The sequence below is a fragment of the Anser anser genome (genome assembly GCF_964211835.1).
Source record: "Anser anser genome assembly, chromosome: 1".
NCBI lineage: Eukaryota > Metazoa > Chordata > Aves > Anseriformes > Anatidae > Anser > Anser anser.
Genome location: NC_139720.1, coordinates 87665529 through 87692907, shown reverse-complemented (window position 1 = coordinate 87692907; position 27379 = coordinate 87665529). Strand labels below are relative to the sequence as shown.

At 40.5% G+C, this 27379-nt stretch overlaps 2 protein-coding genes across 2 annotated transcripts in view; one reads left to right on the top strand and one right to left on the bottom strand.

Annotated features, from left to right (window-relative positions):
• Positions 1-15565, top strand: part of GPA33 (glycoprotein A33) — a 21181-nt gene extending 5616 nt beyond the window's left edge. Inside the window, exons 3-7 of the mRNA XM_083838569.1 lie at positions 52-262; positions 819-977; positions 3222-3335; positions 6186-6309; positions 6938-15565. Of these exons, the coding sequence (XP_083694695.1) occupies positions 52-262; positions 819-977; positions 3222-3335; positions 6186-6309; positions 6938-7019 (690 nt within the window). The 3' untranslated portion in view covers positions 7020-15565. The remainder of the gene's footprint in view (positions 1-51; positions 263-818; positions 978-3221; positions 3336-6185; positions 6310-6937) is intronic.
• On the bottom strand, positions 15388-27379 carry MAEL (maelstrom spermatogenic transposon silencer). Its single transcript, XM_083838545.1, has 12 exons — positions 27175-27379; positions 26345-26428; positions 24214-24316; positions 22240-22395; positions 21683-21724; positions 20960-21087; positions 19912-19966; positions 19235-19376; positions 17968-18030; positions 16965-17097; positions 16622-16700; positions 15388-15839 (listed from the first exon to the last, which is right to left on the bottom strand). Exons 1-12 carry the CDS (start codon positions 27304-27306, stop codon positions 15724-15726), a joined length of 1233 nt encoding a protein of 410 aa, XP_083694671.1. The 5' UTR covers positions 27307-27379; the 3' UTR covers positions 15388-15723.

Below are 27379 nucleotides of genomic sequence, written 5' to 3'. Positions count from 1 at the left end.
GACTTGCACAGAAGAAACTAATGTTGACTACCTTCCCTCCCTCTCTGACAGGATGATGCTGTCACTAGGTATTTTGATGGACTTGTACAGTATGGCAAGGGCTATGAAGACCGAATACGATTTACTGGTAAATTAGAGAGCGGGGACATCAGCATCACCATCAATGAAGTAACCATGGAAGACAATGGGACATATGCATGCAGTGTTCGTCTACGGAATGACCCTCCTCGGCAGTCTGCAGTCACGAGTCTTTTCGTCCTCAGTAAGCATGATGGAGGCAAAACAGATCCATTAGATAATCCATTATCCTTCTCCTAATGTCCTTATTGTTTCTTAGACCACAGATTTTCTAACAGAAAAAACCTTTCCCAGTAAATCATAATCTGCAATTCTCTTTGGTCTTATCCTACTACTACAGTAGTGGGTTGGAAGGCTTAAAGCACCTGACTACCTTAGATACTTGACAGCAGAAAATACAGTTTTTAGAGTTACATAGTTCACTTTCCTAATAACCCTTGCCTCATTACAGGTCATTCCTCACTCCCCCTGTGGCTTGTCACACTCAAGTTATCAAAGGGTGAATTGCCCAACATTATTAGAGATATCTCAGAAAGCATCTTACAATTTCTTCTTGGCCGACAAGTGTCAAGAAGGGACAAAAAAATTAGGGACAAGAGTTCACTTCAGTTCCTTTGAGAAGGTGGTAGGTGCATGGCCAGCTTCTGATCATCAAGAAAAAAAAAAAAAAGATGCAGGAGATGGGTTGAAACAAAATACTGCATCTGAGTAACAATATTCCTGCTTTTTCCTTCCTTCAGTTGCACCATCCAAGCCAGAATGCAAGATTGTGGGCACAGCAGAATATGGACAGACGATCAATCTAACCTGCATTTCTCATGAGGGCTCCCCAAAACCCACATACAGCTGGCAAAGCTTCGATGTACAACATGAACCCCGTGTACTACAAACAACAAAAGGTACGGGAATTTCTAAGTCGCCAAGTCTTTGAGCCCTCTGTAGTTCAGGACTGGAAAGACTTTGAAATGCAAATAAAAAAAACCACACTTCAATTCGTTTTCTAGGAAGTTCTCTGACCAGGATTTTAAAAAGTTGTCCATTTGGCAGCATATACTCCTAAGTAACTTAGCAGGGCAAAAAGGACTGTTACTTGAAATAACAGCAGTCACTAAGATTTTCATTTCAGCTCTTACCTGGCAAGAAAGACAGCTCATTTTGGAACTGAACAGAAATAATTACTTCTCAATTGCTGGATGTAAGGGTGGGATAGCATGAGAAATAACAAACAGTTTTCTAACTGGTGTTTATATCTCCTCTCTCTTGACAATGACCAGATCACTTTCTAGTGTGAAGGCAAATAAAAATTTGCTCTGGAAGCTGCTTTCCTTCCAGAGATGACTCCTCACGTAGAGGAAGGGGGTATAAGAAACAGTTGCACCATTTCTGCTTTGAGAATAAAAGAGGCTTCCAAGTCTTTAGGACTGTCACACAAGCCCTAATGTTTTATTTGCTTTTGGTTTAAGTCAGAATCTGGAAAAAAGTATATGAATTTCCATAACAGGACCTTTGGTAGATCTATTCATACAGAAATAAGAGCTTAATAGCCTTTAAAGTGTAGCAGTGTCACAGGACTCAGATTTATTAATTCAAGCCACTTCCTTTCTTCCTGATATGTACAATGCCAGAAAGACAGAGTATGTGTCTGAACCTACCATTCCTGGTTTTAGTTATTGTAGCACTGCTAAGGAGGTAAACTAAATACAATCAGACTATAGGCTATTCAACTCCCACTAGGTGATTCTTGCATAAATTATGCAAAATATGAAACGTATTCACTTGACTGGCCACTAAGCGGTGCCAATGCATCATGCACAGCCCTGACCACACCATGATTTGCCTTCTCAAAGCAACAGCTGTCTGCCTACTCTTGCATTCATTCTGTGCTTTCCTGGGGCAGGAGCCTGTTCTGAGCCATTTCCACACTATTTCTGTTTTCATCAGAGCACTGCTGTCCAGTAAGCCTGCCTGCTGTCTCCTGCCCCCCGATGGCTGGATGCCCTACTGTCACTACAAACAATATGCTAAGACTTTGTGCTATGGAAGTCCTAGTGCTGCACACTGTGCAGAATTCCCTCAGGAGCCACTCCAAAATTGACAGTATCTGACATGCATTTTTCAAATTCAACTCACCAGTCAATTACTTGTGATTTAATATAAGAAGATTTACAGCCCAGTAATAGACTGCAATTCTGAGAGCTATAAACATCACACTGAAAAAAAAAAAGTGATGCAAGCTCGGCAGCAAGCTGAGACTCTAAGAAATGAAGCACGTGGTGTCTGTTATTTCTGGGTTTGCATGCTCTTTTACTATCTGGCACTAGGCGTCAGCAAAGACTAAACAGAATCCCAGTCCCACCCATGAGCTGGAAAGAACCGAGGATTACAGAGAAAATAACAGGAAAGCCCCTCAAAAGTTTTTGGAGCCTTTAGGTTTTAGAGGAGGAATCTGGACCTTTATCAGTAGATCCCAAGGAAAAAGCACGGACTCTTTGCACAAGTGTCAGCTAGAGATGTAACAAGCAAAAACTGACTGCTCTGACAGACAGAGCTAAGCTTTAATATATGGTTCTGTGCTCTGTTAGGTTGGATAGGAAATGTCTAACATCACAGCATTTCCATGTCACCATACTTCTTCATTTATTTTCACAGCCTGAATGTCTTCTCTCAGACTAGAAAACTGCTAGATAATTTAAATCAGAAATCCTAAGAGCTGGAGGATTGAATAATTTTTTGCTGTTTTACAAGTTAATTCATCAGGTGGCCACTTCTCAGACACTGGTCTGAGACAACTGGTCTGTGCAATCTTATGTTTGTAGGCAAAGAGGGCTCCTGGCCATCTACCCACTGAAAAAAAAGCTTTCACTAAGCATACATACTTCTTTCCCCTCCACCTACAGTTTTCTTTCTAAAAACAACATTCAAATGCCACATTCCCTGTAATCAGAACAGCACACTTTGTCCTTCCACAAATCACACTAAAACCTAGAGACTATCATGGAAACTCCTGAGCAAGATGGAGCAATCCATCAGCTTTAATAACTTCTCATCGCTCCTACCTTCCTGGGCTAGAATTGAAGGGTTGCTGTTCCCATTTCCTTCCCTGTTGTAATTCTTTTCCTGACTGGGTTTGTGTTTTGCAACAGGGGAGCAAATAACTCTGAAGAACATCTCGGCGGATACATCTGGCTTTTACATCTGCACTTCAACAAACATTGTGGGAAAGGAATCTTGCAACATGACGGTCAGCGTTGTGCCACGTAAGAGACTAGGTTGCTTATTGGAAGAATAGTACCAGAGGATGTAGCCAATCTAAATGTGAAAGCTTTAGCAGAGACAGTGTAAACAAAATTATAAAATTCTGCTTTCTTAAGGGGAGATCCTAAAAGGCATCCCCTAAGGGAGTGCTAATGACCAGGGTGGGCTAACTGGGCTTACTGACAGAGCTTTAAACTAGATTTGAAGGGGGAAACACCAATTGGTTCTATACCAATGCACGCAGAATGAGGAGCAAGCAAGAGGAGCCAGAAACCTTGGCCCAGTCCCAGAACTACGACATCATTGGCATAAGCAAAATCTGGTGGGAAGAGTTCTGTGACTGGGGTGTTAATAAAGGACGGTTACAGGCTCTTCACAAGGGACGGGCAGGGCAGGCGAGGCGAGGCGGGGTGGTGGTGCTGTATATAATGGAGAGGCTGGGCTGTATGGAGCTTGCAGTTGGCAATGACATGGTTGAAAGCCTTTGAGTAAGGATTAAGGAACAAGCAAATAAAGGGGGTGTCATTGTGGGAGCCTACTATAGACCACCTAGCCAGGATGAGGATGCCAATGAATTACTCTTTAAGGAATTAAGAGCTACCTCTAGATCAGCCACCCTTGTCCGTCCTTATGCGTGACTTCAACTTGCGAAGCGTAAACTGGGAATACCACACAGCTGATGCAAACAGGTACAGGAGATTTCTAAAACACATTGGTGATAACTTCTTGGTACAGGTACTAAGGGAGCTGACTAGGAAAGGTGTCCTTCTAGATTCGTTGCTTGTAAACAGAGAGGCTCTCAAGGGTGGAATGGTGATTGGTGGCTGTCTTGGCCACAGTGACCATGAGGTAGTCAAATTTAAAACCTTTGGTGGTAGGAGGAGAACTGCCACCAAAACTTCAACCCTGGATTTGGGGACAGCATAATTCAATCTGCTCAGGGAACTTGGTAAGATCCCCTGGAAAACTGCTCTTGAAAGTGCTGTGTCCATCAGTGCTGGTCAGTTTTAAAGTACCACCTCTTAAGAGCACAGGTGCAGGCAATTCTAAAACATCAAGCAGGTGGGGCAGAAGGTTGGCTTGGCTAAGCCTGGATCTTCTTCTAGAGATTAGGTGGAAAAAGAAAGCGTATGGATGCTAGAAGCAAGGTCAGGCAACACAGGAGGACTACAGAGATGCTGTTTGCCATTGTAGGGAGAAAATCTGTGCAGCCAAAGCCCAATTATAGTTGAAGCTGGCCAGTGCTGTGGGGAACATTTTTTTTTTAATACGTTAAAAGCAAAAGGAGGACCAGAGATAACACTGGTCTGTTACCTGATGAGGATGGTCACCTCACAAATAGGAACACAGACAAAGCAGAGATGTTTAATGCCTTCTTCACCTCTGTCTTCACCACTGATGATGGGCCCTGGGACCCCCAAAGGCCTGAGTTGGAGAACTGTGACTGTGGTAATGATAAACTCCCAACCAACCCTGAATCTGTGCAGGATTTGCTGCTGCAACTAGATGCATTTAAGTCTATGGGACCTGATGGGATTCATCCCAGGGCACTCAGAGGGCTGGCTGATGACACTGTGAAACCTCTATCAACTATTTTTCAGTGGTCTGGGGAATCTGGCAAGGTCCCAATCAACTTGAAGCTGGCTAAAGCTGTTCCAGTTTTCAAGAAGGTCAAGAAAGAAGGCCCTGATAATTACAGACCTGTTAGTCTCACTTCAGTGCCTTATAAAATTATGGAGAAGATTGTTCTGGGAGTTACTGAAAAACACCTGAAGGACAATGCAGTCATTGGTCACAGCCAGCATGGGTTCATTAGGGGAAAGTCTTGTTTAATTAACTTAATTTCCTTCTATGATAAGGTTATCCACCTAGCTGACTGAGAGAAGCCCACTGATGTATTCTTCTGGGATTTCAGCAAAGCTTTCCATGCTGTTTCTCACAGTATCCTTGTGGGCAAAATATCCAGCATACAGCCAGACAAATACATGATGTGATGGGTGAGCAATTGACTGACAAGTTGGACTCAAAGGTTTATAGTAAATGGGGTTACATCATGTAACAAGTTTAACAAGAGCAAGCGCGGGATCCTGCACCTGGAAGGGGCAACCCATGATTATACATACAGACTGGGGGACGAGAGGCTGGAGACAAAGCCCCACGGAGAGGCATCTGGAGGTTCTGGTTAACAACAAGTTGAACAGAAGCCAGCAGTGTGCCCTGGCAGCCAAAAGGGCCAGCCATACCCTGGGGTGCATCAGGCACAGCCTTGCTAGCCAGTCAAAGGAAGGGATTGTCCTGCTCTGCTCTGCGCTGGCGTGGCCTCACCTCAAGTACTGCATGCAGTTTCAGGCACCACAATATAAGGAGGACATAAAACTATTAGAGAGTGTCCAGAAAAGGTTACAAAGATGGTGAAGGGTCTAGAGGACAAGACATAGGAGGAGTGGCCGAGGTCACTGGGTTTGTTCAGCCCAGAGCAGAGCAGGCTGAGGGGAGGCCTCATGGCGGCCTGCAGCTCCCTCACGAGGGGAGCGGAGGGGCAGGCGCTGAGCTCTGCTCTCTGGGGACAGCGACAGGACCCGAGGGAACGGCATGGGGCTGGGACAGGGGAGGGTCAGGCTGGGTGTTAGGGAAAGGTTCTGCACCCAGAGGGTGGTCAGGCAATGAACAGGCTCCCCAGGGCAGTGGTCACAGCCCCAAGCCTGCCAGAGTTCAAGAAGTGTTTGGACAATGCTCTCAGACATAGGGTTTGATTTTTGGGTAGACCTGTCTAGAGAGGAATTGGACTCAATGATCCTTGTGGGTCCTTCCAACTCAGGCTATTCAGTGATTCTATTTCTCCTCCTTTACAGCATCCATGAACATTGCCCTTTACGCTGGCATCATTGGAGGAGCTGTTGCTGCAATTGTAGTTATTGGTATTATAGCCTATTGCTGCTGCTGTCGGGGGGACAAGAACACCGACTATGAGATGACGTAAGTACCTTTCACTAGAAAAGTGAAGGGAACATACAAAGGGTACATGTTCTCACTCTATTATCAGCCTATGGAGTGGAGAGCACAGTAGAAATGAAGTCACCAAGGAAAGTATGCAATACTTTCCTCCTTTCTGTTTCTACCCTAGTGATTCCCATCTTTTCTCACAGAATATGCCCTTATCACCAGATGCCTTTGTGGTCTCTGGGGTAGAATTCAAACATCCAAACCTTGGCATGCACAGCCACTTGGTAAACAAAATCATGATTCTCATTTCTCCTAGTGCCTATAGCCGTTTCTGTCATTGCTAGCCTAAATCACCATCATGCTCTGTATTCAGAAATATCACTCCAAGATAGAAACTTTTCCTTTTTAAGCGTAAGACTGCTGTAAGAAGAGTGGCATGAGAAAAGATACACCAGTCACCCTTTCTATATATATATTTTATGGAAAAAAAAAAAAGTAGCTCACACACCTTTTGCATCATCAGCAAGACAATTTATGGAGTTTGGTTTGTTACGCTTCTAGATCAGCTTAGAGCAATCTAAAACCATTTTAATGCAAAATCTCTTCAGTAAAATTTCTGGCTGCCTTTAACTAACATCTCTATTACTGAATAATATTTTAGGGAGACAAAAGATGCAAATGAATTCTCCCAGAGGAATCCTACGGAGAATCAGAGAGCAAAAGATGATAATGAAGATGAATGAAGAAAGAAGAGGGAGGCCGATGCCATCTTCATTTTTTTCTGAGGCACAGACATCACTGTAGAAAAGCAAGCAAATCCCTCTCTTACTGCAAGAAGTTTTTTTTTTTTAGAATAATTAAGTAAAAGCTAATGGCTTTGTCTTCTAGTTCCTGGGAGAGAATATCCTTGTCTCCCTGGAAAGGAGTATTTAAAATACCATGGGTAATAATATATAACCTCATAGCAGAATAATGCATATGAAGAACTGCTTCACCCACTCATGCAAAAATCACCAGTTTTCTTGACTTACCCCTTTCTGTAAAGGAAGCCCGTTAAGTCTATTTGGATACAGAGTTGCTGCTTTATCCCTAGAGCCACAGAAGGCTTCAAGGTCACTAATTGCAAGTTATCAAGAAAGGGTAGTCTTGTTTATGCTGTTATGTAAGTTTCACAGCTTGCAGCATTGTCTGGTATAGGAATGATTTTATGTGAGATTGAAGCAAGCTGATTTTTGAAGACATTTTATTAAGTGTGTTCTTTGTATATATTATACACCCACATATGAATAAAAATATGGGGAAAAAACAGATGACCGATCAAAGTCTGTTCGAAGCAACAATATATACTAATGGCATGGATAAGGTAACAGAAATAAGCTGCTGAGTTTCAAAAAAGTTAGGTGGATTTAGAACAGGCAGCTGAAAAGATCTGGAAACAGTCTATGAGCCTGCATACTTTCAAATTTTTGAACTTATAAATTCCAGCTCAGACAATTCCTAAATATTAATTCTCATCACATCACCCTTTCCTCCTGACTGTTGTATTTGTGTGTCAAGTGGTCTATTGTGCCTGTGGCTTCTTCTGAAAAAACTGTTAATGTGAGAACATGTATATGGAAAGTGTCTTCTTTACAAAGTACATACAAACCCAAATCTCTCTGGCAATGAACAATCTGAAGCACAACTCAGCAAAACATTCTGAGAACTTTTTCCTGTGCTCAGTGTAAATTATGACTGAACATTACAAATACGGATTACCAAAGAAACCCAACAAATTTTGCACACAGAAGCTGGAGGCAGGTAAAAAAATCAAGGTGCATAGCTCAGAAATAGAGGAACAAATAAAAAACAACGATACATATTTTATTCTGTTTTACAATGAGAAAGTATAGTATGAATAATCTAATTAGCATTGTAACAGGTTTTTACTGTGAAACAAAAGCTATTTCTTTTATAGTTGTTACAGACATTAGTCACCACCCTGTGTTCCCTCACAAACACCTATATCCTTGAGCTGAAGAAGACTTCTACTGAGGGATAATAGCATGGATTCTCATCAAGCATCTTAACTGGGAAGTCCAGCAAACAGACATGACAGTTGTCAATAGTATTTGTAGCCAGAAACTGGCTCTGGCCTCTAGAACATTTTAACACTGTTACCTATCCCATATTTTTCACTCTCAGGGTATGTTAAGGTTAATTGTCTTGAAATAACGTTTGCACATTGATCATTTTCAATGTAAAGAAAAATGCAGATTAACAAACCTGCATTAAGCTATTTAGAAAAATAAAGTTGCAAAATACAGAATAAATGTAAGAAGACCCCCCAAAAACATGAATTCAATCCTAAGTAGGTTCCATAAGAATCAGCAATGAAAAAGTGAGAGAGTTAACCATGACAACCATTAAAGCAGAGCTACTTATGTTATGCAATGTTAAGCTCAGTTCTTCCCTGACAAATAAACTAAGAGCACATAGAGAGAGAGGGCTAAGATATTTCACTGCTTCTCAGACATTTTTTATAAAGACTAATATCTTGAAAGTTGTGTATTTATCAGAATGCTACTGATTTGTTAAATTCAGTCAGCCAAATATACACATACTCAAATTCCTAATTTACTCCAAGGTTTTCTGTGACTTACATGTCTTTTGAAGCAGGAATAGCTCTAAGATCCTCTAGTATACCCAGAACTTAAAACTAAAGCAGCGCTAACATGTTTATGGAGAAGATTTGGAAAGTGATCAGCATTTAATGAATTCCCAAGAATTAATGTATGCATACTCAACTTTGACAGTGACATCCCTCAAAAGTTGGGAATTGGGCAGAAAAAGAGTGACAATCTACACAGTCTATAGTATATCACTATTTATTTGTGTTCAGTTTGCACATGGAAGAATATGAATGTATATGCTTTATCATGAAAAAAAAAAACACAAACACAACAAAAGACAAGGATTTAAGTACTCCCCAATCATTCTCCCATCTTCAGGACTGCTGAGATCTGTTACCCCAAGTGGGAAGAACAGCCACAGTAAGATTTTGATACATCATTGCTTAGCAAGATTTATTTCAGCAAGCATACTAAGAAGATATCTAAAAGTTATATTTTTTTTTCCTCCTGACATTAACTCAGCAATCTGCAACAAACCATTTCTGTATAATGGGGTGTGTGAAGGGAGCAAACAAGTCCACTCCAACAGTCTAGCAATGCAATGAAAAGTAGGTAGGAGAGAAATCTCATATGCAATTTGAAAAATTGGATCACCCTGCACTTCCCGGAGCAATTAAACTAACCAGAACTTTATCACATTTTCTCTTTTAAAAGTGAGTACTGTCTCAGAAAACTGCTACTGCTTAATAGAACTGCTCCAAGTAACTCAAAGGTCTACTAAATGTGGCAAGCAAAATGCTATGATTTATGAGTGACAAAGAGATGGGACAAAAGTTAAGTGATCTGACAGGAGACACAGATGACCACAACACAGCAGAAGCATGGAGATAAGGAATCAATATTCCCAGTTCTTTGATACACCCTGCAAGGCAAGTATTCTCATCAACACCCTTGTTCCTATTTCCCTTTCACCTTCCAAACACCTTTTTTTTTTTGTTCCCCTCAGTTTTGGGCATTCTTCTCAGCAGAGATGCTCTCCTAGGAGTCCTGACTACACTGTTGCAAGGGGTTCTTCCTTCCTGGGTGCTGGACTTCGATGCATTTCACAAGGTTCCTTATTAGCCCGTTCCTTCAGCCTGTTTAGGTCCCTCTGTATGGCAGTCCTGCCCTTGAGCATATCAGCTGTTTTTCCCAGTTTGGTGTCTTCGACAGGTAAGAGTGCACTCCATCACCTCCCCCAGGTCACTGCTAAAGACATTAAACAGGCTTCTGTATAGACTCCTGCAGTACCAAACTCGTTACTGGCCTCCCCATAGAGTACAACCTCTTAACCGCCACCTTCAGAGCCCAAACAGATTTTTAGTCATCTGTTGTCCACCAATATGTAACATCCCAACTTGGACGCAAACATACCATATTGAGAGCCTTGCTAAAGTACATATTCTTGAGCTGTTCTTGCATTTGGAAGATGCTATCCTCAGTGATCTGCCAGTCTTCCTAGACTCCTTTATTCTTTAGAGCTGTCTCCCAGGGATTCCACCTACCCATTTCCTGCATACCTCTCACTGCCTTCCTCACTCTTCTCAAGATCTTGAACTCCAGTATTACATGGTCACAAAAGCAGAGGCTGCCACTGCCTATTACAAGATTCAGAATGGTGCACAACCCAGAACTGATCAGATAGACAAGAGTTACTTATCTCACAATTCTTGTTGCTAGAGTAACAGCACTTCATTTCTATTTATTTGTATCATCGGTTCCAGGAAAGACACTGAGGCAGTCTTCTATCTGAAGAAGTTCACAGTACAATGAGCAAACCGTCAAGATTAATTTTGGATGCGTTGGGACTAGTACTAAATTTATTATAGCCCAACATAAGGGAATTTGTAACTTCTCTCTCCTGCCTTTCACCTGTTCACTAGGGAATATGGGGAATTATTTGAAAATTGTAATTAGAGAAGCTTGTGGGAGCTTCTAAGACAGAACCATGGAAAAAAATGAGGGAACAGAGATAATACAGGGTTAGACTAATAACAGTGTTTGCTGATTTCTTCATTTTACTTGAGTCACTGCAATAAAAATTAATCAGCAGCTCATTATAGGGTAGAAGTAAAGGACAGTAAACCTACAGAAGACACTAAGAGGGCAGAAACTAGATAGCAAACTTGTTATTCCCCTGTCCCACTGTATTACATTTACTCTGCCAAATAGAAAGATACTGTTAAAGCTTTCACAGTCAGCTTCATCTACCTCTATCAGCCAGGAACTAAGCACTCAGTTTCACATATTTACTTTAGTCACTTATATTTTTGGAAAAATTTGTAATTCTTGATGGGGAAAAGGATTAGCATTTTTAAATTCAGCTAAGATGTCAAAAACACTCTCCATATTAATTCTTCATTAAAAAAAAAATCAGGAACAGACAACTACAGCCAGTTTGCAAAAAAACACAGACAAGGCTTCTTTGAATGCAGGTTTTCATTCACCCAACACAAGTTTTTATTTGCAAGAGTCTGGCCTTTGGCACAACTCCATTTGATTGCGATGGCTCAAGAACTAGAGTCCTGGCAATGCATGCAAGTTTTCAATTCGTGTATGTCTTAGTATGGTCCTTACTCTAGGTAGCTGATAGAAAATGTGCCCCATGGAATTATTATGAACCGTGGCATTTGAACAAGGATTTCAGCATTGCTTCCTCCAGTCTGACATCTGCCTGAAGAGCAAAAGCCAATACCTGATACTTGACAGACTCTCCACCCAGACAGTCCACACCAAATTACAACCCTCCTTCTACCTTTTAAGATTTTGAAGACTGACATATTGCTAAAGGTATAATAAAGAGCAATCTTACTTACACTCTCTTTGATAACATAACTAGTTATAATGTAGACGCTGAAACGGGCACAAGTGTTGAATCTACACATCTCTTATTGCCTAGTGTTTTCTCACTTCAAAGGCAAGGAAGAGTTGCCTTTTATGTGGGAGAGCAACTAGAATGCATGGAGCTTTGTCTTGGGATGGACAATAAGCCAGCTGGGAGCTCCTGGTTTAGGATTAGAGGGCAAACCAACATGGTTGACATTCTAGTGGGTGCCTGCTGTGAAGAGTTTGATCAGGAAGAAGTAGATTAGGCCTCCTTCAGACAACTGGAAAAGGCCTCATGCTACAAGTGACTGAGGGGCCAAGGAGGAGAGGCACTCCCTGCTGGACCATACTTACAAACAAGAAAGAACTGGCCAGGAATGCAAACTCTGGGGGAAAACTTGTAACCATGATTACAGAGTTCAGGATCCTAAGAGGAAGAAAAAAGTGGGATCGCAAACCTGGATCTCAGGAGAGCAGACTTCAGCATACTCAGGGATAAGCTTGGAAGAATCCTATAGTAGATAGCCCTGGAGAGATGAGCAGTCCAGGTAAGCTTGTTGATTTTTCAAGTATTACCTCCTCCAAGATGAACAGGAAAACAAAGGTTGGCCAAAGAGACCCTGACAAAAAACCAACCAACCAAACACACACAAACAACATAGAAGAAGTAGAAGCAGAGACATAATTTGGGAAAAAAATATACACGTTGTCTGAACATACAGGAATGTGGTTAGGTAAACCAAAGCCCACCCAAAGCTAAATCTGCTGAAGGACACAAAGGGCAACAAGAAGGGCTTCTGTTGGTACACTTGAATGGAAAAGGGGATCTGGTCATAAAGGACAAGGTATTGGACACCTTTGCCTTGATGTTTACTGGTAAGACAACTCCAGCAATCCCAGGTCTGTGAAACAGTGCAAGAGTCTGGATAAAGGAAGACTTACCTTCAGTGGAGGAGGTTCATGGTAGGGTACAATTAAACAAAGTGGATGGGATGCACCCACAAGTACTGAAGGAGATGGCTAATGTTGCAAAGCCACTCAATCACCTTTGAAAGGCTGTTGTGATCAAGAGAGCTTCTTGACAACTGGAAGAAAGCAAGTATTGTTCCCATCTTCAGGAAGAGAAAGAAGGAAGATGGGGGGAACTGCAGGCTGGTCAGCTTCACCTTGATCCCTGAGAAAGCGATCAAGCAAGTAAACCTGGAAACCGCTTCCAAACATGTGAAAGGCAGGAAGGTAACTAGGAGTAGTTACCATAGATTTACAAAGTGAAAATCTCATCTGACCAACCTGGCAGCCTTCCCTTCTACAGTGGTATTAAGAATTTGGTGGATAAGGGGAAAGCAGTGGATGTTTATCTTTAGTGAGGCCTTCAACACTGTCCTTACATCTTCACAGACAAACGGATGAAGTACAGAGCAGATAAGTGGACCACAATGTGGACAGAAAACTAACTGAACTGCCAGGCTCACAGGCACCAAGTCCAGCTGAAGGCCAATCCATAGAGGGTTCCTACTGACTCCAATACTATTTACCTCTTCATTTACAATCTAGACACTGGGCTGGAGCACACCTTCAACAAGCTTGCTTCACCATGGCCTTCTCTACAAGCTGGCAGGGCACCTCTCTTCCAGTGCCTCAGACACCTTCTCGCCCTCCTCCTTTTCTGACCTTGGTGGCTGCAGGGTTGTTTCTCGCACTTCCCCTGACACTCATCTGCTGTGCAACATTTTGCCTTTTTGAGTATGTTTTCCCAGAGGCACAGCTGTGCCCTGCAGTAGGGCTGTTGGAGCCAGCTGGAATCAACTATGTCTGACATAAGGAGCATGCTAAGGTTTAAATCATCATCTTTCCCTAATCTTTACTTTCCTATTAAAGAAGTATTACTGCACTGTGTTTATTAAACAGTTTTTATTTTTCAAGAAAACAAAGATGAAGTTTCAAATTGTTCAACAGCCATAGAAATAGAATTCCAAAATGAAAGAACTTGCCATCATTCTCCAGTAGCTATTAGGGTTCCCCTCAATATACACAGAAAGATGATAGTAAATAAATCATTATGCAGATTTTAGTTTTCATTACAAAAACCATCACAGATTGTTGGTTATTACAATAATACAGTTACTGCCCTAGTTATAGACCATTGTCTACAGTATGTAACAATCATCTAACATGCATATTATTTTATGTTACAGGTGATAAAGTATAGACACCACGGAACCCACAGACCTTTTCTCCATTTCTGGAAAGATTCATCATCTCAGTCTTGAAGCACAGTAGCAAAAGCTTTTATAGGTCTATGTACTGGTACGATACTGAACAAGTATTTTAAGATTCTCTTCTTAAGAAATGAAACAGGAAACTTTTATTGCAACACTGACTTCTGAAAATAATCCCCAAATTACGGTTTTGTACATTTTGACGTGTCAATGCAGGAATGGCTGTCAATTATGAAACTTAAACTCAACCATATTCCCCTGCAGAGAAGCCTTTACCACTAATAAGCAGACACTATGACCCTGGTACAAGGCTTCCAGATGCCTCTAAGACTGGTAAATCTGTCTTCAAGGTTTATTGTCCTTAATTTGCTGAAGTTTGGCAGGTAGAACAATGGCCTCAAAGCAGGGAAATACAGAATCATACAAGAAAATTCAATGATACAACCAACTCTTAAGTAGGGGACATGAAAATGGCTCAGTGATCCTGTAATACTGGAAGGCAGCCCTCAAGTGGCCTTACAGCAACTTTAACAGGTTTCCAAACAGCAATTGGCCTTTTTAACATACTGATCAGCATGCTTAAGCTTATTGATAAATGTATTGATCACTTTTTTTTGCCTATCATCCAAAAAGATGAACTACTAATTTTCAGTTCCTACAAGGAATGAAATCATTTCCTCTTACAGTTAGTTGCTGTGGAAGTAGTATTTCACAACTGGACCTCCACTGGAATAAGATGTAAAAACAACTCAGAATATAAGCTTTTATTTTTGAGAATCAGTTGCTTAAAGGTAGTAGACAACTTTTTAGGGGCTTGTCCAAGACTTGCATCTCCATGAAATGGGACATTTAACTTCCCAATGATATGTCAGAGTCTCCCAGTTTTTGTGTCCCTTCAAATAATTGTGACTGGTATCTGTCCCAGCCCTATTAAACTTGCAAGATTACATCCACAGATCAATGTACGTTTGATTTTGACATCCCTAAAAATCAAACAAAATTGTGCACGCACACAAAAAAGAAACCCACTAAACCCAACTGTTAACACCTACACTCCTCCTGAGTTTAAGGGACATTTTTTTAACTGCTGAAAACCAATGCAAAGGGGAAAATAGGCATGTTCCTGATATATAGACTGTGCCTACAAAAGAACTATCAGATCAACAGAATTGCCACCATACTTTTTCCAAGACATTTCATAGAAAATCTGCTTTTGTTTTGGCTTGAATGACCACTCAAATTCTTAATGGGCGGAAGAGACGGATTATGAACAATCCTTTGAGACCATTACATTTAATTCCCTTAGAGCATCCTGTCATACCTCCATTGCTCCCTCCACCATATTTTGAAGAGGGACTGTTATACACTAAAACTTTATCTTCCACATACAGAAGAGGGGAAGGAGGTTATTTAAGAAGAAAAAGCAAGTCACACTCGCCACTACAGAGTTCTTCTAACCCAATGACACTGTATTTAATCTTGACTTTGCACTCCATCCATTAAGAAACAGAACTAGCATGGCATTTATTTTTAGAGGATGAAACTACCAGGTTCTTTCAGAATGTCTTGTTGGATATAATAAACAAGATCTTTTTAAAATAAATTCAATAAAAGTTTTATCATTCTAACAAGAACACGAACCGTCAAGGGTTGCACATAAGATGACTAACTGCAGTCTGGAGAAACTGCTGGTTGTCTTAGGGAAACAAGAAAAAAACAATGTGCAGCTGTCCTGGATGTAAAGAAGATTTTCAATTGTTGAAGGACTTGTATAGATCAGATGTACTTTCCAGTAATCGAGTAACTCCTCTGCCTCGCATGGTACTTGTTCCATAAAAAGAAGTCTTCATGTCACATGAAGAATCACCTATTAAATTAAATAAAGCTTACAAATTAAATAAGCCCTCAAAGCTTGCATGAACTAATGGAATTGTCCCTCTTATGGTGTAAAGCTGAATGTATTCAAGAGTCCTAATACAAGAAATTAGACAGGGATTCTGTCCTCCAAAAACATGATTTCAATTTATAATTGGAACAGTTTCAGCATTTAATTCAGCATGCATTTTCTATGCAGAAAATAAGCTGCAAACTCAGAATTCTTACTTGTCTTGAAAACTTTATTCTGTTCCCCTCTGAAGATTAACCACGAATTGCTCAAATGAACTGAGTGCACATGCTTTTTATTAGAAACTTAGCCAAAAAGATGAACTTAAATGAGCAGTTTTTAAAAGCCCTGTTGTAACAGAATACTTGCAACAGATACCAGCTGAATTTGCACGTATGACTTAAGAGCAAGAGACAGCATTTTAAAGATGCCCTACCTCAAAGCACCTAAGCATGCAAGAAGGGACTTCACATAACAGGAAAATGAGAGGTTGTAAGTCAGATAGCAACATTTTTTAAATAAAACTAAGTTTGGATAGACTTTCTGACCATAAGTTTCTGTCCAATAAGAAAAGGGCAGTTCTCTCATCTTCAGAAGTTGAATGAAATCTGTAACTGTAGACAGAAATAAACTCAGCTCATACAGAGCTGAATAACCTTTACGTCACTGACAGACATCTTTTCTATCCAGAAATTTGAAAAAGCAGCAACTGGATTAAGTTTAAATACCCCTTCCCTTTATAAACGGAGAAATCTCACACTCACAACTAGAAGGGACGTGTTCTTGATCCTGACTTGGAGAAGCTGCATATCTGTCATACCCAGAACTCTCAGCCTTCATTTTCTGTATGAAGAAATAAACATGCAAAATAATAGATGAGTCTTCCGAAATGAAATATGCCCGACTACTCATGATACCTAGGAGTTAAGTCAAAATTGACCACAAAAAAATAGCCCACCCACAGATTTTTTCTCAGGCTGCCTAGTATACCTCCCAGAAGACACCATCCAAAATGAAAACGGATCTTTTGAAATCAGCAAGTTTGTTCTGTCTAAAACACCCAAGTTAACTAGAAATAACACAGGAAACTAATTTAAGGAAACTGACCTGAAAACGTCCAGCATCCAGTATTACCCAACTGATACTTCTATTTCCACTGGAATCACAGTCTTGAAGAGGTAGGTGAGCACCTGTCAGTGAAACTCCATACACACCAGCTAAAGATTTACTGATGCCATAACTTAACCAAGAAAATAAATCAAGAGAAGTTTTGTTAAGAGGGGTGTAACGCTTAGAGAAGCGCAGCATTCTGAGTTCTTCAATGAACAAAAGCAGCCACAGACTGTGATCCATGGAGATGACAGAAGGTAGAGTATTGTCACAGCACCTAGATAGTGACCCTGCATCCTTACAAGACCACCAGCCTATTCTACAACTACACCTGAAATTAACACAACAGTTTCCCTACGCTATCTAATGTGGCCACTTAATATGAAAAGAAAGTTTCTGGCAAGGCATAGCAATATGTAACAGGAGTTTTTTTTAAATGAAAAACTATTCATTACTATTTCTCTCAAATAGTGTTACTACTATTGACCAAGATTTTTAATTGCATTTGTTTCCACAACTACTTACTTGCTCTTCCCTCCTCCCCCCCTTCGAGATTAGGTAAGCTTATGCAGATACATTATATTTAGAACAGTATGAAAATATCCAAAGTAGAGATGGACTAAAACAAACTCAGAATTTCCCACCAAACAGAAGTTTATTAAACCTCTGAAGAAAAGTAGCAAGTTTTAACATAAATAGCATTTCTCTCAATTCTCTGGTAGTAAGTGGAGGTAGCAATAGGACGAATACAAACCAAGTGATGGACATTACTATCACAGAAATTACACTACATTTAAGTGCTAATACAGCATACTACTAAAACATACAAACAAAAATTAAAGCTACAAATAGAAAAGACCTGGAGGCAGAAGGATTAAATAAAGCTCGAGATTTAGAACCACGGTGCTCAAAGCAGTCAGAAAAGCCAGAGCCAAGCAGCACATGTCTATAACAAAATGAAGAGTTGTCATACCGTAGGTAACTCCTGTACGATACTCACGCAATTTTCTTACAAGATGCCAAAGCACAGCAAAGTATACCATTTTCTTCATGCCACTTGCACCTACATAAAAATGAAGTTCAGGTCTATTACAAAAGTACCTTTAATCAATGCAAATAGTTGGTATGGTTAGAAGGAACAGGAGCCAACATTCAAGATGTTATCTTTTGTCTCAGTGAAAATATACTACATTTTAAATTTCACATAGGATCAGCATTCGTTAACAAAGATCTAAGTGGTTTATGTAAAGTCAAGAAGTGCTTAAGTGGCTTTTTTTTTTTACACTGGGGTGGGAGGGAAAAGGAAAAGAGAATCCTATGAGATAAATGGAATTAAAAGATAACAATTAGAAGCTTCCCATTAAAGTGGAATAGCTCCTTTTAGTATAAGCGACCCCACCTCCTTCTGCAAATGTGTGTTTTAAAGTACACTCTTCCATCCTTGAAAAGGTCTCTCACTACTATGAAGATACTCATGCAAATGGAAAACTGCCTGACTATACAAATGTAAAGAGTGACACTGATTTACGACAAGTGATCTCAAAATCCACAGTGTAAGCAGACTAGGGATAGGTTTCAGTAGATTTAAAAAAATGAGATCACATTACTAGTTCTTACTTAAAACAGTAAGAGAGGAAAATGTTAAGGTATGTTTCTAAGTAAACTACATCAGTGCTAAATATTCCCCTGCAACACCACTAACTACGTATCATTTCTTCATAGAAACACAAGGATCTGAAAGCAGAAAATTTTACTGTTCAAGACACACGTAGGGAATGAAACAAAACACCAGTCTGACAAAGTAAGTGCATTCCAGAGCTGTATAAAGAGCATTCCTTCAGGAAGAAAAATCTAGCTTAACTCTTACACTTAAGAATTTGATTACTGCTGCTAGCACGCATACCTAGGCCTTCATCACAGCTGCAGCATGAGGTACATACTAACAGCCTGCTTCCCATCCTAATTACAACTTAGATTCTGAATCTTCTCACTTATATGATTTCCAGTTAAGTATCACAATATATTTAATTCCCTTTTTTAACCCTCCTTTAAATTAGGCCCCAGACTCAGCATTTAAAAGCCATCAATCTTCACACTTTTTTTTTTGAAAGACAGAATTTCACATTTCCTATTGTAGTCACGCTGTGATAAGAAGCATTTCTGATTAGAAGTTTGCTGAAGATTTTAGCCTAGTAGTGCATAAGCTGTACGTAGGACACCAAGACATGTCAGGATAATACCCGTTTCCACAAAAAAAGCCAACATACCTGGTATTACTGGAAAAATCCCACAAGACAGCATCTAGCTCTCTACACACCCAAGTCTTGGATGGCTCCTTTTGATATTTCTTCTGGTACAGTTTTATTACCAGGTCTTCTACAGTAAGAAGCTCCAGATGGCTCTCAATGCCTATAGCTCAGAGAAGATCCAGGTCGGAACAGAAAAGTCAGCTGAGAAGAACATTCACCCACTTTTCAGCTAGTCCTTGTTCACTGTTCAGCCTCTTCTCTGAACCTCAAAGCTCATGTAAACCCCAATGAATTATTCATTCCACCAGTGGTATTACTAACATTTGGCTTCCTAGCAAAGCAGGTCCTGTATTCCCACAATTTTCTCTTCCTCAATAATTACATGGCCTACAGGCCATCTTTCCTCAGAAGCTGTTAGTTTTCCTATCTACTACCACGCACATCTTCACAGTAATCTCACTGTCTCTGCTGCTCCTTTAACTGGCTGAGCAAGGAATAGTGTGTGTTGTTCTGTGGATGTGCTCATTACCCAGTGAGCTGACTGACCACACAGCAGTTATTTGGAGGAAAAGAAGAGGGAGTAGCACACCAAGTAGTTCTAGCTATCAGTACCAGCTTTTATGAAAACTGAGACTCAAACTCCTGACTAATCCATGATTACATAATGATAAGGCCCAAAAGGATTGATTTCCCACCTGCTACAGTAGCCATTCGTTCAAGACACCAGGTTATTCGGAATCTGTCATCAGACTAGAGAAAAGAAAATTTCAGTCACATTCAAGAACTACATACAATTACAGTATAGAATTTTGACATCTGAAGACTTCTGGCTGCATCTTAAGAAGTCGCCTCCAAAACAAAAGACCGTGTTTTTGTACAACCTTTCTGAAAATTCCCTTGAACTGGAATCTAATACCAAGGCAGACTTGCAACCAAACCTCAGGAGAAATTTGACCGATGTCTGGGAACAAGTTAACAGTTAACCCATGCTACAGCTATTTCCACTAACTGCTGTATAGTATTTTTTCCACACACACTTCTTCAGAGTCCTGTATTTATGGATGAAACCCAAGATCTCGATCCTCTCCTCCTGTTATGAATTAAGATCAGGCTTGAATAGAATAAAAAATAATCATCATGAAGCTTAAACTCCTCTGAACCCCAATGTTTTGTTTCACTCACTGGCAACTCAGTGAAACAAGTAAAGTAAGATTTATGGTATTCTCATGGCAAAAAAAAGGCATTAAAATGTGAAAACAGCCATAGAAAAGCCAGATTATTTGACTATTATTCAGCACAATCAATTTAAGTACAGTCTTAAAAATCCTTATCTAAGTCAAAACAGTTATCAGAGACAGTGGTAAATATTCATCAATAGACTAGAGCCAGACAGAACAACAAGGCAAAAAACTCAGTGTCTGATTTATAAAAGCATTAGCTTCTTTTCCTAAACAGGGTGGGAGTACGTGTGAGTGGGTGGGTGTGGGAGGAAAAAAAAGTGGGATTTTGCTTATTCAGGCTCCCTATTGCTTTTTGTTAATGAAAAAAGCTGTAATCACTAACAAAGTTAAAAGTCACTCAACTTCTTAAATGGGACTGTTTCTTCCTATACTAGAACTCAAATCCCCCTCCCCACCACAGCACGCTGATTACGGTTTAGAATGAAGTCTCTCCCTTGATTATCCAGTGGAAGAGAATTTAGAGGTTTCGATTTAGAGTGCCTTACTTTGACCTTGACCATACCCTGCAGAAAAAGCGAGGCCAACCACCTCCGTCTGGCTGGGCAAACTCGAGAAGTTCACGTAAGACAACCGGGTAACAGGTACGTGAAAGATGGAATCCAGATATAGGGATCTTATGAGTGGCATCGCCTAATGAAGGCAGAAGGGGGGGGGAAGTTATGAGAAATCATTCTTTAAGTGATACAGCCCCACCCAACCTCCCTTTGTATCTTTTTTTATATATACACATATACACACAAACACACACACCTCTTCTCTACAGGCAGCATCCGTGATTAAACTATCAAAACCTTGCTTCCGACAGCAAAAGACTAGTTGGTCTGGGCTGTGAGCAGACACGCACACTTACTCCCTCTTAAAAGGCCATTATCTAAATATTTGACATAGGATAACATGGGCCAAGTTTGTTCCTTCTGCACAAAAGGGGAGGAAGTGTACTAACAGAAACAAGCTGGAATGTATAAACACTGCTTAAGAGTCACAAGGGAAACAAGGCAGTCAAGAGCTCTGCCATTTGTGGATACAAGAAACATGCAAAATGACTGCAACAAGCTGTTCTATCACCCCTTTCTCGTCAAAACTTGAGATGAGGTTCCCAGAAAGAGAAAACTGGAAAGAGGACCTCCCAGAAGGAGGGATGTACAAAACATGTAGACACAGATCAGATAAGCCAAGTCTCAAACTGTACACCCTTGCATACCGCTTTTTTTCCGTTGATACTCACTAGCAGTCTGGCAGTGATACCGAAAACCACGTGGTGGCACTTCTGCAGAAAAGCGTGAGGGAGGGGAGAAAAAGAACAACCATCATCCAGCACCACAATGACAGATCCTTAACTCCGAACTACGCACCACATTTTGATTTAGAGAACGGAACAGCTTCATCTTCCCCTGTGGCCTTGTACAAGTACCACAACTATTTTTGAAAAAATTATTTGCAGTTGCATGTATCTGAGAAAAAAGTATATTGTATAGCACTTATGTTTAGGTCCAAAACAAATGTTCCTTGCATGAAATATAAAGCACAAACATCAGAAGTGCCTTCTGGATTTATTCTACCCTCCTTGAAGCTTCATGCAGTCCTAGCACTTAAGTACATCTTCAGAAACAGGAAACAGCACTGCTCAGATACTGTGAGTAGAAGTCCAATCACTTATAGTCAAAGAAATAAACCTGTCTTAATACCAGAAATCTAATCTGGGCAGCAGCAACTGACATTAGAAAGCCTCCCTCTTAACGCAGAAGATGAACTACTTGTTGTCTACCCTTCCTTGGAAATCACCTGGATCTATGAAGTGATGGAAGTCAGCCATTATGCCGTCCTGCAGGGAGTACTTGACACACCCAATCTCACAAGGAAGGAAGCGCTGTTCACAGTGGGATGGCAGCTTGCCATGACTGTAAATGTTCAGGAAATAGAAGATGTCTGCAACCACAGCTGATAGGAAAAAAAACAAACATTTTCAGAAGAATCACTAGAGGTTACAGCAAGCCATCCTGGCCTCACCTCATCCAGTGAAAGCTTTTGTGCACTTTGTCATAGAACTGAGTAAAGTAGAGTAATGACCAAGTGAAGCACACAGATGGAGAAAGACATGTGAGATGACAAGGTAACTAATACTTACGCAAGAGTCGGACATATCGGTAGTCTATTCCTTTTTATGATAGTCTTATTTTCCTACAGGGTGAAGAGACCTAAAAATATGTTGCTAACTGGAAAGCAGCATTGCAAGCTCAATTCATTAAGTTAGATCAGTTAAGTGAGCTGGTGCTAACCTACAGTACGAGGAGATGGGAAGAATACTAAGGATCACTTCTCCTCACTGAATGAGCTCCCAAAGAAGGTAAGAATACCCAAGGAATGCATAAGAAAAAATTTATCATCTACTGTGAAAGATACAATACACCTTAAAGCTTAATCTTCAATGAATGCCACGTAACATTCCCACTGAAGTTTAAAATATCTATTTAATCCCTACGCTTATGTTCTGCCCCTTACCAAAAAAAGGTTACTTTTTCTACTATATAGGGAGAACTATATAGTGAGGTATCTGTGTTTTTAACACAGAAATGATGTTGTGGGCCAGATTTTATGACATGCAACACCATCTGTCCTAAGTTTGAATTCTGGTGCTCTCTTGCATGGGTCTTAATCTCTACAAGTTCCAGGAGAGATACCTCTTAGGTGCAACTGCTTTCTTTATGACAAAAATGGATATAGGTATGGGCAACCATACAGGACTTTTACTGAGAAATATTTAAGGAGCAGCATCATAAAATGCATCTCAGTTGTCCCCTATCTTTCAACTGAATAAGAGCAGTTATAATCAGTTGTCAGTCCAAGTCACCGTGACGAACCTGTTCAGATTTGCATTACAGTGACAGGGGAGCATGGATTCTGGCAGAGAGGAAACTAACAGGTATTACACATTTTAAACTGAGCTACTCTTTCCTGACCCTCTATAACCATGAAAATATTGAGAACGGTTCAAGAGGCTTCTTAAGTAAAAAGCTTGAGCAGAGACATAAGTGAGCAGTACAGAAATAGCTTGCATTAAGTGGCTGATTAACTTACCTTGTAAGCACTACCATTTATCATTTTTCAGAAAAAAATATTCTTTGTTGGGGAAACATTACAGATGTGTTCATTACTCAATTCTAAATCAGAACATCCACTTGAAGACAAGGTAAAGATAGGAAAAGTTTAGGTTTCAGGAGTTCTTTCAATAAGCCAGGATGTTATAAAAGCATTGACCAAGTACATATCCACTCCTATTCTCCCAAAGAGGCCAGGTCATCATTTTCTCTAACACCTATACAAAGTTTGAGCTTTGCTATCTAACAACTCCTTGCTCTTTGAACTTGGTAGAAGCATTCTTTTATTCTGAACTTGGATTAGCCTTGTAAATCACAAATGTCAGAGTAGAAGAATATGTCAGAGTATCTTTTTCTTAAAAGCCTTGAAAGAATTGTAAAGAATGTAATAGTAGATATACACCCATTAAGCTAAAGAAAAAAACACCAGAGGACAAAATTATTTCAGGCAAGGCAGAAGTACATTTGCACTGACTTCTCTCAATGCAATGCATAAGTTTTTTATTTTTTCTGCAGGCCTACACCATTACTTTAAAAACACACACTTGACACAGAGAGCTATTGAAAAAAATGGAAATGTCCTTTGTATAGGTACCACACAGAATATCTATCAAAAGCAAGCTTTTATCTAACAGAATCAACTACTGTAAGATTAGTATACCCTGATCACTCTTCCACGACATAGCAGAGACATCAGGAAAAGAAGTAACTCTGTGCATCACAGTGGTCAGACAACCAGGTGCTGGATGATCCAGATTAGGCATCTGGAAAAGATGAAAGAATTAAAAATCAGTCTACTAACTCCCAATAAAATCCTTCACCTCCTTCTGTTAGAGGAACATCTGATGTCCATTACTAGTTATGGCTAGGTGGAACAAGTCTGCCATTTATGTACAAGTGCCTGTGTACTTGCAGACTGGGACAACAAGATTTCTCTTCCAACAAAGGATAGTTGTCTTAGTACCTTGGCTAACTCACAACTGGAAAGAACCACAGCTATTTCATTAAAATGTAATACAAATATAAAAATTATAATTCTGTTAGGTTGAACTACTTGTTGCACAGGAGGAAGTATTCCAACTGGAATTTCGAACAATACATAAACTTGATGAAAAAGTTTGCCACGTACATTATTTGTCTTTGACTAGGAATGTCATTCATGAAAACTCGGTAAAGCCTCAATTCATCAGACTGCTCTGGTACAGAGCAAGTAAGAGGGGCTCACAGGCTTGTTAAGTAAAATATTGCACATTCATGCATGAACAATAAGCTTTTAAGAAGGCAGGGAGATTTGGGCATCTGCCCAGATACATGACAGGCTTACAGGATTCAATCATTCAAGGCCCAAATTGTGAATAACATCCACATCTAGGTACACAAATTCCAGATAATCATCTTTGCCTGACAAGCTCTCATAGTTATCAGTTTAAACTATTTAAAAGCAGGAATTAGTCCCACCCATGTAAGCTTTGGTCATCTCCAAAAGTTGACCAAGACCTTTCACTATGCAAAATAACTGTAGTTTCCTGTGTACCCAAGTGCAAGGAATAAAATGAGATCACAATTTCAAATGCACAGTCCTGTATTTCCACTGGCAGGCAATGAGGATGATGTGATTTATTTTAGTAAAGCAATTATTCCATTCCTGATTAAAGCTTTCTAAAATGCTACCTCTTGTGGAATGAAATACACAAGTCTCTGTTTATGACTTAGATGTTTCGTGTTGCTCTCCATTATATATGAACATTGAACATCATTAATTATACACCCCTCGCCTGCTAAAAATAACATGATGATCATGTTTTAAGTCCTCTCCTATACACACAGGCCCCCAAATCAGAAGACGTTACCTAACATGTTCTTACTAGTCCAAATTAACTAACTCAGCTAATCTAGATTTATTAGTTACTCCAAACTACCGTCATCCTACCGTTCTCTCTACTGTCAGAGTAACACTTTCATGTCCTAAGATTTACCCTCACCATTCATGGCCTGTATAAAGTAATACGGAAAGAAGTAAATGCAGTATTATCCACATACTGAATCAGGCTCTTTGCTTTGACATACAAGTTTTTATGCTGACAACCAAGACAGGAATAAAATAAGCTTTCTGACACCTCACATAATTCAAACTTCAAGGAAAACTTCAGGGACCTGCTGGGAGAGCACTATAAACTGAACGTTGTTGTAGTCAGAAAACTACTAACTCCTACACTGAGACTTTGTCCTTCACCACTATTTTCTCCATAATCAACCCAATCTAAAACTAAAGGCAAGCAACTTTTTTGTGTGTGTGCAGGCTGCAACATTTCATTGACCTGGTCCACCACTGAGCCCCTCAAGAACACCAAATCAGCTGCTCGTAAAATGTACTTACTTTCAGGCCATCAGACAAGAATGACCTGAGTTGGGGACATCCACAAAGCAAAGGTAACACGAACCTGTGACTAAAAGCCATGCTAATTTACCATATTATAAATAAAACACATTTTAAATCAGACAGTGCAAAATACTGCTAAACATAAAACTAAGCTGTTAGAGAACAACATTTTAGTAGCTAAAAGAGTACAGAAGAACAAGCTGTGATTATTTAAAGAGATACAGAGTACTCTCACTAGCAAATCACACCAGAACAATTTTCTGTTTAAATTTCATAACAGTATGGGCTACCACATCAGCCATAATTTCCAAAAGTCTGAGGCTAGGAGTACAGGTTATCTCCTATACTGTCCCACCTTGCCAAACCCAAGCACCACTTTACTCCCAAAAGGTGTTAATTTCTGAGCATTTACCTCCTTTATTGTCTTCTGTGATTTCTTTTTCTTCCACTTTTGAGCCTTCTCATTATATGCCATCTTTTCCTCTTCTGTCAGCAACTTGAAAGAAAGCAAATTATTAAGAAGTTTTTACTACTTCCTTCTAGTAGTTCCACAAATCAAATGTTTTACACCATTTTTCAAAAGGAAGCTATCAATACTTAGTAAAAATTGCTAACTGGTATCATCAAATCGAGCATTTTGAGCTTAGTGATATGGTTTAGTGAAGGCCTTGTTCGTGTTAGACCAGAGGTTGGACTTGGTGATCTTGGAGGTCTCCTCCAACCTAGATGATTCTGTGATTTTGGGCAGCTTATTCACTTACAAAGCCATTAAGCTTTGATTCAGAACACCTGGTGAGCACATGCACCTAGAGCACCTTCAGAAGAGGGCAAGCTGGCTCTGTCACAGCACAGACTGGTCTCCCGAAGCTCCTCTCACCAGCCAGGGGTGCCACCACCTCACAAGCCAGATGTCCTCCTCTGCAGCTGCAGAAGACAGGGTGGGAGTAACTCTTAAATGAAATCAGATAGAGCTGCTCAAGGCACCCATCTGAAAAGGTAAGGCTGTGCTAAGCAGACAGCAGCTGAGACACCAGCTAACTCCCCCTCTCAGAAGTACCATTCTTGAGTTTCACCACCACACGTGCCACCACCAACTCCTGGCTGCCAGTCTGCCACCAGCAAGAGGTGCTGGGGCAAAACTCAGGCAGTGGGCCTCCCTCTGACCCCCTTCCAACAAAGCAGCGTTAACCCAAAGCCCTTCTCCCCCAGAAGCAGGGCTCAGCCCGGCTCCCTTGCCCTCACCGCCCAGTCCTCGGCGCAGTGTGGGATGGCGTCGGCCACGCGTGCCACGGGCAGCCCGCGCTGCTGCAGCTCGGGCAGCTGGTCACGGGCAAACAAGTAGTAGGGGCTGCGGAAGCGCCTGGGGCACGACATGGCCGCCGCCACCTGCCTGGCCTTGTCCTCCTGGCCTCCCCCTTACCGCTGGCAACCGGCGTTTGCTGGGGCA

What these genes read in the sequence shown, in the direction of transcription:
- MAEL (XM_083838545.1), bottom strand. Translation starts at nt 27,306, where the DNA reads ATGTCGTGCCCCAGGCGCTTCCGCAGCCCCTACTACTTGTTTGCCCGT. An exon ending in GGCCTCGCTTTTTCTGCAGG is followed by an intron (nt 19,967 to 20,959) that starts GTATGGTCAAGG and finishes TCTTTTCTCTAG; the next exon opens with TCTGATGACAGATTCCGAAT. An exon ending in GCATCTTGTAAGAAAATTGC is followed by an intron (nt 17,098 to 17,967) that starts GTGAGTATCGTA and finishes TTCTTGGTTAAG; the next exon opens with TTATGGCATCAGTAAATCTT.